General features: G+C 41.4%; 1 protein-coding gene across 1 annotated transcript in view; it reads left to right on the top strand.

The window, feature by feature from the left end:
- Positions 1–12,413, top strand: part of slc6a17 (solute carrier family 6 member 17) — a 19,842-nt gene extending 7,429 nt beyond the window's left edge. Inside the window, exons 3-12 of the mRNA XM_035655859.1 lie at positions 1,243–1,400; positions 3,056–3,182; positions 4,788–4,969; positions 5,746–5,856; positions 6,697–6,938; positions 7,040–7,232; positions 8,173–8,365; positions 8,458–8,617; positions 9,496–9,658; positions 9,824–12,413. Of these exons, the coding sequence (XP_035511752.1) occupies positions 1,243–1,400; positions 3,056–3,182; positions 4,788–4,969; positions 5,746–5,856; positions 6,697–6,938; positions 7,040–7,232; positions 8,173–8,365; positions 8,458–8,617; positions 9,496–9,658; positions 9,824–10,186 (1,892 nt within the window). The 3' untranslated portion in view covers positions 10,187–12,413. The remainder of the gene's footprint in view (positions 1–1,242; positions 1,401–3,055; positions 3,183–4,787; positions 4,970–5,745; positions 5,857–6,696; positions 6,939–7,039; positions 7,233–8,172; positions 8,366–8,457; positions 8,618–9,495; positions 9,659–9,823) is intronic.
- The last annotated feature ends 361 nt before the right edge of the window (positions 12,414–12,774 follow it).

Raw genomic sequence — 12,774 nt, 5'->3', positions numbered from 1 at the left:
GTTCAACCCCTGGGAGCATGATTGTGCCTAATTGGTTGGGTTTCTCTCATCAACAAATCTAGGACAAAGTCATATACAATGATACTTGCCTCCTTGATCTCCTGTATAGTCACATAAATATCTCTTCTCTGAAATGAACAGATTGTGAGTACTACACCTACATTTATACAGATTTGCTTTTTACACAGGGCTGAGCTAAACAAAATGACAAGTCAGAGAGTCACTCAGTCTTAAACAGTCAGTAGCTATTAAACTGCTGGTTATCATCGAGCTCATTGTGCCAATCATGAAGATCCATATCCTTAAAACTTAATGTATTCTGGTTTTGTATTTCCATGATTGTGCCATAAATATGATAGCCTACCTTCTTCAAGAATATGTTTTCAACCAAAGAAAGATCAAGGTGTCGTTAAAATTAACAGGAATCATCCTCTACATGCTATATGTATGCTATATGATCTGACCACTTCCTTGTTGCTGGTGGGTCAAAAAACTGTGCCATATCTGTAAGGAATAACAATAAGACAGACAGCTTACCAAAATATCTCCTCACTAACATGTTTTGCTTTTCTCTGTTCTGTGTCTCTGCTGCCCAGAATAGACATCAAAGATCAGTGAAAGTAGGCAGCAACACAGCAGTCACTTCTAACAGTCCAGATAATAATACCACTATGTAACATGACACTGTGTCCCTATCTTTGTTTCCTTTGTCTGCTGCTAGCTCTAATGGCCAATCATGACATGATCAGTATTTTTGATTGAGTCAAACGTCATTTGTTTTTAGTCTGGAAACAGGCTGCTCCTTTCAGCCGTGCATCAGTTGGAGCCCATCCTCTCTGGATGCGGATGGTTTTGTCGCCATGGTGCCCCTTCATGTCTTGACGTAAGCAGGACTGGACATGACTTGTTGTCTTTGAGTGCCTGATGCTTTTCTCTCTATTGTCCTTCTGCAAAAAAGATGGACACATCTGACAAAGTGTTGAATGGAAGTTGACTGACAAAGAACAACAGTAAGAAGTGTGATGGAAAGAAGGAAGAGAAAAGAGTAAAATTAGAGCAGTAGAGGAAAAAAAGAAGAGAGTCCAAAAATAGAGCCTGACAAATATAATTTAACAAAGTCCTTTCTCCTGTTTTATAATATGCTTTTGTCCTTGCATGGATTGCAAACAAAGAATCATTCAGATAACCAATGTAGCTGTACACTCAGTAATGCCACTATCATCTGTCCCTCCTCCGTCTCAGGTGCATACCTGGTTCCCTACTTTATTCTGCTCCTCCTCATCGGCATCCCCTTGTTCTTCCTGGAGCTGGCGGTGGGTCAGAGGATCCGGCGTGGTAGCATCGGGGTGTGGAACTACGTCTACCCACAGCTGGGAGGCATCGGGGTCTCTAGTCTGATGGTAAGAGACACCATGAACTCACTAACCATGTAACTCTTAATACTGGTTGCACTTTACAATGAGGCATGATAGAGCTGCAAAGAGCTGGTTCTGGAACAGTTTTTCTTCATTCTTGAATGTAACTTGAATTTTTCCTACGGTGGATTAATAAAGGTCCATTTTATTTATTTATTTAATAGTGAATTAATCTGCAGATTATAAAATCAGTTTTCACAGAATTTTAAGCTCTGTGATTCTTGATAAAATTCACGTTGGGAGTCATACTCCCCTGAAATGCATCTACACAGGTGTGTACTTTATACTTTTTAAAGGAAGAAGCCACAAGAAACTTTAATTTTTTGTTGATTCAGGGGGCCTTTTATCACAACTTCACAACTTTAGGGTTTACAGGTTGTCACTAATGTGCTGATGAGGGGTACATGAAGGTCTGTACCAAAGCATGAAATCATGTCAATTACAATGTAATTCAGTGGTTTACACAGTGAAGAATATATTTGTTTGCTGCACGAGTGGTTGGAGAAGTTTATACTATTCCCCCAATGAAAACTTCCCATTGAAATCCATTGCAAGTGACATGAGTTGACTACAGCGCCTCTCTCCACACACCTGTCTCTTTAATGTCTCCAACTGATTACAATGTTTGAGTGCCTACCTTCTGCAGGAAGGCTGATTTATTAATAACCTACTAATATTTGATGTGTTATTATTAGTGGAAAAACCCATGACATATTTTTTCCACTTTACAGCGAGCCATTGAGGCTGGTAAACAATGAATGAAGCTAGAGTTACAAAAGATATACACCAACCAAAGGGGCCCTTTGTGGCCTCACAAACCGTTTTTAATGGCTTATCACTGATTTGTTAAACATTAATAAATGATTGAATTACCACTAATAAACCTATTGGACTTATTGTTTGTAAAACGCCATAAACAGTATTGTAAAACCACAATTATTGTACTTCAGCTTTAGAGAAATACAATGGGTATTTAGGACAAAGATCAACAACTGTTATTGCATTGATGTAGTGTTCAAGATAGTAATTTTCCCTCTTTCACCTCTCAACTCAGAGTAAGACATGTTATGTGCAGAGACGATAAACGTGCTGTACAACTGCCTCTGCCTGCTCATATTACTTCCTCTTGAAGTTTTACAGCAAGCGGCATGCAAAGACAAGCACAGATCAGTGTCATAATCTGTCCCCATCATCTGCAGGAGTAGTGACCCATCATGTCCCCATCCCATCAGTGTCATCAGCCTAAAACATAGTCAGTCAGTGGCTGAGTCGGTCAGTCAGTGATCTACTGCGTCAGTCTTTCTGATAGTGATTTCATAAATCTGGTGCAAAAGAGAGGAGGGAGATGCCTGGCCTGGGGCAGTGAGGCGTGTGGCAGCCCGGATGTGGCAGAGGGAGATTCAGCAACTATAAATACCTTCACATAGAGGACCCTAGACTTGGCTGCTGAGAGCAAACAGCTCAATAATTCATACACACACTGACTTAAGCTGTATGCTCAGCGGCTGTGCCCTGACTCAAGAAGAGGCGTTCGCCTCAACAAACTGCATGCTGTTTGTCCCCTGTGCTGTTTGTGTTTGTACATTTGTGTGGTGATGTTTTTAAGAGTAATACGTTGTTTTTTTCTCATCTTCCCTCAGGTTTGCGGTTTTGTTGGCCTATATTATAATGTGATTATCGGCTGGAGCATCTTCTATTTCTTCCAGTCCTTCCAGTATCCACTGCCTTGGGCTGAATGCCCCTTCGAGAGAAATGGAACCCAAGCCAGTGAGTGCACAACACAGCTGAAACTGTAATAGAGAAGAACACCTGACAAAACAAAAGACACAATGTAGAGGAAAAATTAATACTGCAGAGTCCTGCAGGACTATTCTGTATTCAGTATCTCAGCTGATGCAAACACACACATGCTGCTCAGTTCTATGCAGGACGGTGCTTAAAGCTGCAGAACGTGTCTTTGCATTGAAACAGCTTGCCTTGCTGCGGCTCTGCAGTCAAGCAGCAGTGTCTCTGCAGGCTAACAGAAAAGTGTTTGTGCTGTCTCTATGGCTGAGATTGCCCTGCGCTTCATCCTACAGAGCAGCTTTGTCGGCGAGGCCATTCAGATGCTACGACCCAGCTGACAGCGTTAGTCCATCGAATGGCTGGGCAGCTGGTAGCCTGTGGTGGAGGCACATGCAGGTTCTGGCAGAGTAAAGGGCATTAGCTTTCATTAGCATTCAAGGACAGGATGTCGACTCTGCTTATGATTATGAATGCAGCGGGGATGCCGTGGAGCGTCCAATAGGATTTAGTTAAGCTATGTGCAGTGGTGGAATTATGCAATTATGAAGCACTTATAGTTGTTTTGCTCCTTGTACTATTGTACTTCCTACTCCACTACAGTTATCTAACAGTTAGCGGTACTTGTTACTTTGCATATTAAAGGTACTCTGTGGAGTTTTTGACTAATACTGCAATATAGCAATGTTTCACTGAGTGGGTGCCCCCTTTTCCTTGTCTCGTGCATGCACATGCAGAGGCACATGCACACAGACCTGAGTGACATGCTCCACAGTCTCGTCAATGGTTTCACACTATTTCACTAACAACGGGTGGCGGTAATGCACCAATAAACACAGATCTGCACCAGCAAAGGCAGAGAATATGAATACTGCAAGTAAGCAAACATGTTTCAAAAATCTTTTAAACATTTAAAACACTCAGAAATCTCCATATTAGCAGGTATTTTTTGTCAGTTATTGAGTCTGAAAAGTAGAACAATCTGACAATGCAGAGAGATAATTTTCTAGAAATTAGTTTCAGTATCTTGAAATATTAGAAAATGAGAGAGAATAATGTTGCACTTAATCAAAAAAAAACATAGTTGTTAGGATAGAAGTTTTTGCACTGTATGCTGATTATGTTGATAGATTCAGTAGTAGATTCAAAAATATGAGTTGGTATTACAATTTAAGCACACAACAGTGTTATTATTATTTGTATTAATGATCTAAACATTGACTAGCAACATCATTAAAATACTGCTTACACACACACACACAAATGCACCAGTAATAATACATCATACAATAATCAACATTTTAAAATGAACCTTTCTGCATGATGTGTTACTTTTAGTACTTTTAAGTACCTTTTGCTGCTCATACTTTTGTACTTTTAGTCAGGAGGACATGGTATTTTGGTTTTGTCACTTTTACAAGTAATTTCAAAAGTACTTCTTCCACCACTGGCTATTTTAAAATACATTTATATGACAGGTAAAATTAAATATGTAAAGTTTTCTGTAAAACAACAAATTGTATGTGTGCATACTCCACTGTAATAGCACTGTTTATTCCATTTCTCTCTCTTTCCTCGTTGCTGTTGTAGTCGTGGTGCCGGAGTGTGAGAAGAGCTCAGCCACCACTTACTTCTGGTACCGCCAGACTCTCAACATCACCAGCTCCATCGATGACACAGGCGGCCTGAACTGGAAGATGACCCTGTGCCTGCTGGTAGCTTGGATCCTGGTCTGCCTGGCTGTCATCAAGGGCATCCAGTCCTCTGGGAAGGTATGGGGTCTCCATGGCTTTACAGCAGGGGCCGATCCCGCAAACTATAGAGATTACCAAACCATATACTGGATAAAGAGGCAGACAATAAATAATTCTGACAAAAGCTCAGAAGCTTTACAATTCTATTTTTAATCGATCATTCATCCATATCAGTTTTATTCACTTTGCTAATGCTTTTCAGTCAAAGGTAAAATGCTCAAGCCTGTCATCAGCATTAGTCTATTTTTGGATCTCATCTATATTATGGAAAAGAGACACATGCAACATTAATAAGCTTAAACTGAACCAAGCAAAGACTGGTTCAGGATGCAGATGGAAAATGCTCCTTTTGGCAACAACTGGAACAACATCCTGTAATCTTGATCCAGGGAGTGAGTCATATACCACAGCGCAACATCCAGCCCACATTTTCAATAGGAAAATACGAGGATCGCCAAGGTTTGACACGGTTTTTTGAACACTAAACTTAGTAATCCAATTATCATAGTCAGTACTGCAATGCTTCCCCGAAATGCTGTAGGAAGGATTTTGACTCATCTCTCAAAACCCACTCAAAGTCCACTCCACATTTGGTAAGATTTCACAGATTCAGTGCCAAGCAAACACAAAGCAGTTTTGAGATTGATTCATCGTGTGTGTGTGTGCGTGTGTGTGTGTGCATGGTTGCAGTCTGGTCCTCATCCATGTGAGAGGCCTCACATGGAAAGCGTGACCATGGCAACACTGTATAATGTACTTGACTCTCTCTCTCTCTCTCTCTCTCTCTCTCTTAGGTGATGTACTTCAGCTCTCTCTTCCCGTATGTGGTGCTTTTCTGTTTCCTGGTGCGAGGTTTGCTGCTGAAGGGAGCAGTGGACGGCATCGCCCACATGTTCACCCCTAAGGTGAGAGAAAATCGGCAGGTTTTGACCAAAAAAGAAGCAATTCCTGAACAGGATTGCCTCAGCAGGATTGCAGTCTGTAGTGAATTTCTGTGGTCCTATAAAATATATTATTGGTAAGCTGGAGGGTGAAAATTGTGTTTAAACTTGCTGCTGTTTTGGTATTCATTCATTCATGGACTGTTCACTGCCAAACAGATGTGCAACAAAAGTGACAGTTTGTCTATGCAAGCTGTTCAGCTGCTTTACCACCAAGGCCATTCAGATCCACTCATACGAAATTGTCATCAATGTCCTCATGTTTTCATGTGTTGGGTTGATGTCTCCCTCTAGTGGTGAATACCTTTAACTACATACACAAATTGATACTGAATAGCATCATTACTTACTGTGACAAAAAATAAATTAACTTTTTTATTTGCTCTATAATATCATGTAATGTGAATTATTTTGTAGTCTGCTGATGTCAAATGTCAAAGGAGAAGTAGAAAACAATAGAAAGAGCCAGCCAGTGGATTTAGTGCTTTTGCAATAAACTGTGAGTTTTACTTTTGGCCTCAAGTCATCATCAGTTTTCTAATGAAGTTGAAAGTTCACCTCACAGTACAAGATATATTGCAAAATAAATAAATGCATGGATTTCTTTAATACCGAATGTGCTGACTTTCAAGAGGATGACATATAGAATAATGTACAAAACATGGTGTCATCAGTCTGATAGAGAATATATATGAAATATGAGGGGAGACTATCAATGTTCAAGAGGGTTTAAAGAGCATAAATGACAATAAATATGACCGTATCTGTGACTAATCTTTGACATTTCCCTTTCTTCTCCTCCAGCTGGAAAAGATGTTGGAGCCACAGGTTTGGAGAGAAGCAGCTACGCAGGTCTTCTTCGCCCTCGGTCTGGGCTTCGGAGGCGTCATCGCTTTCTCCAGCTACAACAAGCGAGACAACAACTGCCACTTTGATGCAGCGCTGGTCTCCATCATCAACTTTGTTACCTCCATCCTGGCCACTTTAGTTGTGTTTGCTGTCCTGGGGTTCAAGGCGAACGTCATGAACGAGAAGTGTGTTGTCGAGTGAGTACGTCTTACTGTAACAAACCTGACCGGTCTCCCTTTGCCAGCCGTCACTCACTAACACATCCCTTTTCTCCGCATCTCTAATTTCCTGTGCGCAGCAATGCAGAGAAGATCCTGGGCTTTCTAAACACAGGTGTGCTAAGCAAAGAGCTCATCCCGCCTCACATCAACTTCTCCCACCTGTCTTCAGAGGACTACGCAGAAATGTACGCCGTCATTAAGACAGTGAAGGAGGACAGCTTTGGCCAGATGGGCCTGGACGCCTGTTTGCTGGAGGACGAACTCAACAAGGTCAGAATGGAAGAGTTCACGAGCTCTGAGAACGAAATGTTCGTTGATGATTTCTGAATAATCAGAAGTGTGTTTTACTATCAAGATGTAGTTTATGTTTAAGAGATTATTACACAACAAGATACAGATAAAAAGTAATAGAAGAAAGGTTAGATTAAAAATACCATGATGCTAAGCAAAGTAGTGTTTCCTCTACAGCTACAATGATTAGCAATTTATCAATCAATCAGTTTGACAATTGATCAATTGATTTTGAATCGTGGTAAATAAGTTTGAGGTGTCCTCCAACTGGGGATTAGCATTTTCCATGGCCATAGTTTAAAGCCTTTATTGCTTCACTGTAAGTTTGCTCATCACTGTCAAGGCTAAACAGGTAATTGCTTATAAGAGCTTCATCAATGAGTAGGAAAATAAAACTACTTTGCAGGTGATGGAGTTAAGCTATACCCACAATCCATAGTTTCCTCTTTCATAACACAGTTATATGGTTTGTCAGAGGTGGGAAGTAAATAGTAAATACTTTGTTACTGTACTTAATTAGTTTATTATGTATCATTACCTTACTTAGTTATGTATTTATTTTTCTGTACTTTCCATGTTTTCAAAACAGGCTCATTACTTTAGTTTGAATGTATTTGAGGGGAATTATAACCAATACTACTACTACTATTATTATTATTATGATTGTTGTTGTTGTTGTTGTTGTGGCATTATGAAAATGATGTAAAAGACGAAACAGACGAGGGAGATCAACCCTATTTGAAGTTTCAATTAGCTTTGAACAGAAACAGCCGTCCTTTACTTAAGCATACTTTTTACTTTTATACTTTGAGCCTTAAATGGCTGCACTAGAGTTAATGAACAAAAAAATGGATGATTTTCCACATAGGATCACTCATTTCCTTTAACCACTGTAACTCGTCTTCTGTCTGTCCTCCAGGCGGTTCAGGGAACTGGTCTGGCGTTCATCGCCTTCACAGAGGCCATGACACATTTCCCTGCCAGTCCCTTCTGGTCTGTCATGTTCTTCTTCATGCTCATTAACTTGGGTCTGGGAAGCATGATCGGCACCATGACCGGCATCACCACACCCATACTGGATGCTTTCAAGATCCGCAAAGAGATCCTGTGTGGTGAGCTAACTGTCTCAACTCTAACTCAAATCTCTTGTATGCAATTGAGATATTTGTGATTTTTACTGGATGTTTCTTCTTCTTTTTGTCAGTGGCCTGCTGTATAATAGCCTTCCTGTTAGGTCTGTTGTTTGTGCAGCGTTCAGGCAACTACTTTGTTGCCATGTTTGACGACTACTCAGCTGGTTTGCCTCTCACTGTGGTTGTGATTCTGGAGAACATCTCTGTAGCCTGGATCTATGGCACTAAGAGGTAACTCAACTGAATATGTATGAAGTCATTTTTGGAAATAATTCATTTTCAGCCGGCATGTTTAGTGCCTCTAGACATTTCCAGTGTCTGGTGAGTTTGGGAAAAGAACTGCAGTATGTGATCTGTTTCAAAACTTGCCATATACTGCTGTCTACTTCATTTCAAATTCACAAAAAATCTAAATAATTTTAGCCACACTATGGCTCGAAAGGATAGTAATACAGGTTGTTTAGACGTTCATGATTCCCATCAGCCTCAGTCTTTGTGTTTAGTGATATTAGTAAACGTTGGCATTGTTCAGCAATACAGAGCAGCTAACACGGCAAACTAAAATGGTGAACAGAGTAAACATTTCTTGCTAAATATAAAAATTAACATAACTTTGTCATTGTGTGACATTGCCATTTAGCTCAAAGCAACGCTGTGTCTAAATGCAGCCTCACATAGCTATTAGCATGGCTGTAGAAGCTTTGTCTGTATCTAAAATTGCAAGATATTTATTGTTGCCACTTTATTTAAGCATCCTGAGCATTCTGAGTGCAATTATCAACGCAATGGATCAGATTTGATAGATTAACCTGTGAGTAATGATGCACAATGATAAATAAATGTCCAAAATCTCAATTTACTTCTCACTATACAGTGTCTGCATGGACACAGGAAGGGAAGTAGGGGTGCTGAGGGGGCTGCAATAAAAACCATTAGTTAAGCTTTTGATTTTCTCCTTTGTGGTGAGGAAGACATCCAGCCATTGCAGTCCATCTAAGGTGTCCAATTCCAGGACTCTGGTATTGTGAATGTTTGCTCATTGGCACGGCCAATTGGGTTTAGACCGTAAATAATAATTCCTTCCCACTCTTTATTTCCTTTCCTCACAGGTTCATGCAGGACCTGGAGGACATGCTTGGTTTCAGGCCATACTCCTTCTACTACTACATGTGGAGGTATGTGTCGCCAGCTATCCTGGTGGTGCTCATTGTCGCCACAGTCATTGAGATGTCCATCAGTCCTGCAGGATACAACGCTTGGGTGGAGGCTGAGGTTAGTGTTTAGTTTCTCTTGTGTTTGTGTGTTCACTGAAATAACAAAATTAGATAGAAAGTAGATAAACAAAGAGGCAAAGTAGATGATTACTCTATAAATGCCCTTCTCCTCTTTCCTCTCTTTTTTAACTTTTTTTCATCCTCTTCCCTTTTTCTTTGCCAGGGCGCAGAGAGTTTCCATAGCTACCCTCCCTGGGCTTTAGCCATGGCCTACTCCCTCATCGTGGTGGCCATGCTGCCTTTACCCATCGTCTACATCGTCCGCCACTTCAACCTGATATCAGACGGCTCCAACAAGCTGTCAGTCTCCTACCGTAAAGGCATGATGAAGGACATCTCCAACCTCGAAGAGCAGGACGAGCAGCGCTTCATCCTCAGCAAGAACCCCAGCGAGGCTCCTTCACCGATGCCCGCCCACCGTGCTTACTTAGGCCCCGGCGGCACACAGGAGATGACCAACACCAACTATGGCACCAGCACCAAGACGGGCTACCAGAACATCGGCTCGCCCGAGTCTGAGCTATGATCCACTGAGCTCATAGATCCTTCCATCCACTAAACCCCGGTCCTGCTTGGAGAGAGGGAGACAGAGGAAGAAAGGGAGGAACAGAGGAAATCAAGAGGGAGAGAAAATCCACTGGTCATTGTTGCAGCGTTCATCCCACCTTAACCCCCAGAACTGAATCCCTCTATCCCTCCCTTTTCTGCTCCATCGCTCCTTGCCTGTGGTTCTTCCCTTCTTCCCCGCCGTAGGATCTGTGCCGATAACTGTCTGTCAATCTCAGCTGTAATGAGGGGATCATGAAAGTGTGAGTCCCACCAGATATGATGTTAAGGTATTACAGGGGCAGAGATTGACGGACAGAGACAGGAACAGAGGAAGGAATGAGGCTTTGAAAGGCTCACTGAGGGCTCAGATACAGGATTTGTTTTGTAATAAGTTCTGGCCAAGGTTACGGAGTGTGCAATGCTAAAATGCTTTAGGTTGTACTGAACCATAATCCCATGTGATCACCAGTTTGGAGAAGGTTATTTTTGAGACAGTTGGATGTTCCTAGATCTAGGCGATCCTCATCTTTTTCTGGTTCAGCTGTAGAGGATTGTTATTTGTGGGGATAGGATGGAAGGAGACTCAGAAAAAAACCTGTGTATCACCGTATGAGAACAATCCTCATCTAGAAAACAAATTTGCGTCCATAACAGTATGTAATGTGTGATTCTGATAGTGTGAACAGTGTTACAAGCACATTACATCTTTAAGTTTATTGTGCCTATCATGCATCAGCAATAATAACTAGTCAAAGTAGGGTCGTTATAAAACTGTGGATCTCCTTCTATCCCTACTTCCCCACTAATGTAGAATACTGTACATATGTGTTGTGCAATAGTCCAAGATGTCACAGTAAATCGTGTATATACAGCACAGTCGTGTGAGGGGAAAGGCTTCACCTCTTCATTCTTTCCCAGCGAACACCGAAGCACAGACACCCACTATCATTAGAGAATCTCTGAGCCTTAATACAGAGCAGCACTTTTCTTTTAAACAGCCCCTTTCCTCGACAAACAAGGCTCTGGAGTTGTTGCCAACAAGCACTGCACACGTCATCTCTGTGCTGTTCCAGTCGCAGCTGGCCTAGACAAAGCTTTTCTATTTTAATCAATCATTTAAATCAAGCGTTTCCATTTTAATCAATGCCGTAGAAGGACAGAGGTGGCGGTGCACGAGCAGAGATAAGCAGAGTGGCTTGTGTTTTATGAGCTTCACGCTGTCTGTCTGTGTTCAAGAGGCAGGAAGGAATTGGAAACGTGAGTTTTGTCTGTGTGTACGTGCAGATGTGCACGCGCGTCAGTGTGTTGTCTGCCACTGAATGAGAGCTCCTGGTGACCCTGCCTCTTTAAAAATAGAGCAGCGTTACCCAGGGGAAGCCGTGGCAACGCACCATAGATACAGATCCTCTTCTGATGTGGAGGAGGAAGAGGAGAGAGGACACCTTGCTTTGTCTGCTCCACCTGCACAGCTGTTTGTTCAGTAATACAGAGATGAGACATTTTACTGTCCTACAAGAATATATCTCTACCCTTGTTACTGTGCGTTGAGTAAGAGGTTCACTGCCATGCCGCACTGTGGATTTGTCATACTTCATCCCTAAGAGGATGATGTTTGGGTTTAATTGTACATTCCTCAAATTGTGACCACTACGGGCATCATTTCATAAGCACTACAATCTACACTTTGATGTCTTTTTGTGAACTAAAGCGTAAAAACTAAAGCCTTTTTTAATTTTTAATGTATAATATTGTATGACAATGTATGTTTTAGGAGTATAATGTGGAAAATGTACTGTGATATAAATGTTTGGAATAAGTGGTAATACACAGATTTCCCCACTGGGTGTCTCTGCTGGCCAGCGGAGGAGCCAATAACACGCTCTCTCAGTCTGGTGGCCCCTCCCTGAGACAACACCAATACTTGAGACTGAACAGATGTAGTGTGAAGCACAGTCAGGCACATTGTTTGGTGCCTGAACAGCATCTCTGTTGTCTGTTTGCCTTATGCTTTTGTCGTTTTGTTTTCTTGATTATATAGTGTGTTTGTGTAGAGTTTGGACCAATGTCTTGTCTCATTCACTTGAGCACTTTAATTAGGTAAAGACCCTGGAGTTGATTTGACAAAAGCTTTGTAGAGTTTAAACATTAATCATAAGAATGCCATCATAGAATATGTTTTGGTAGCAATATTTAGAGAGAGAGAGAGAGAGGGCAGTGTGTCCATGAAAGGCATCTAGTTTCTTAGCTAGATTTTTATGAGCATTTATTTGATTTGAGCATTTTAACAAGTTATAATGTGGCATCTTATGTTCAAAGCGTGTTTATATGTTCAGTGTTGTCCTGTTATCATGTCAGTGTTGATTGATGCTTCCGTGCCATTGGCTGGAATTGTTAGGTCCTCCTCATTTTACGTGATGTAAGTGCTGACCCATGCCTACGTTGTGGTCATGTGGCCTCTAACATGGCTCTTGCATCTGCTCAGGTTTCAGGCTACAGTACCTAGTACTTAGTAGTGCCTACAGTAGCTGTGATGTGTTGTGTAGCATATACATATATACATACATA

The sequence above is a fragment of the Morone saxatilis genome, unplaced genomic scaffold (assembly GCF_004916995.1).
Source record: "Morone saxatilis isolate NCDOM2014 unplaced genomic scaffold, NCSU_SB_2.0 Contig15, whole genome shotgun sequence".
Classification (NCBI taxonomy): Eukaryota; Metazoa; Chordata; class Actinopteri; family Moronidae; genus Morone; species Morone saxatilis.
This window is presented reverse-complemented; position numbering and strand designations above follow the sequence as displayed.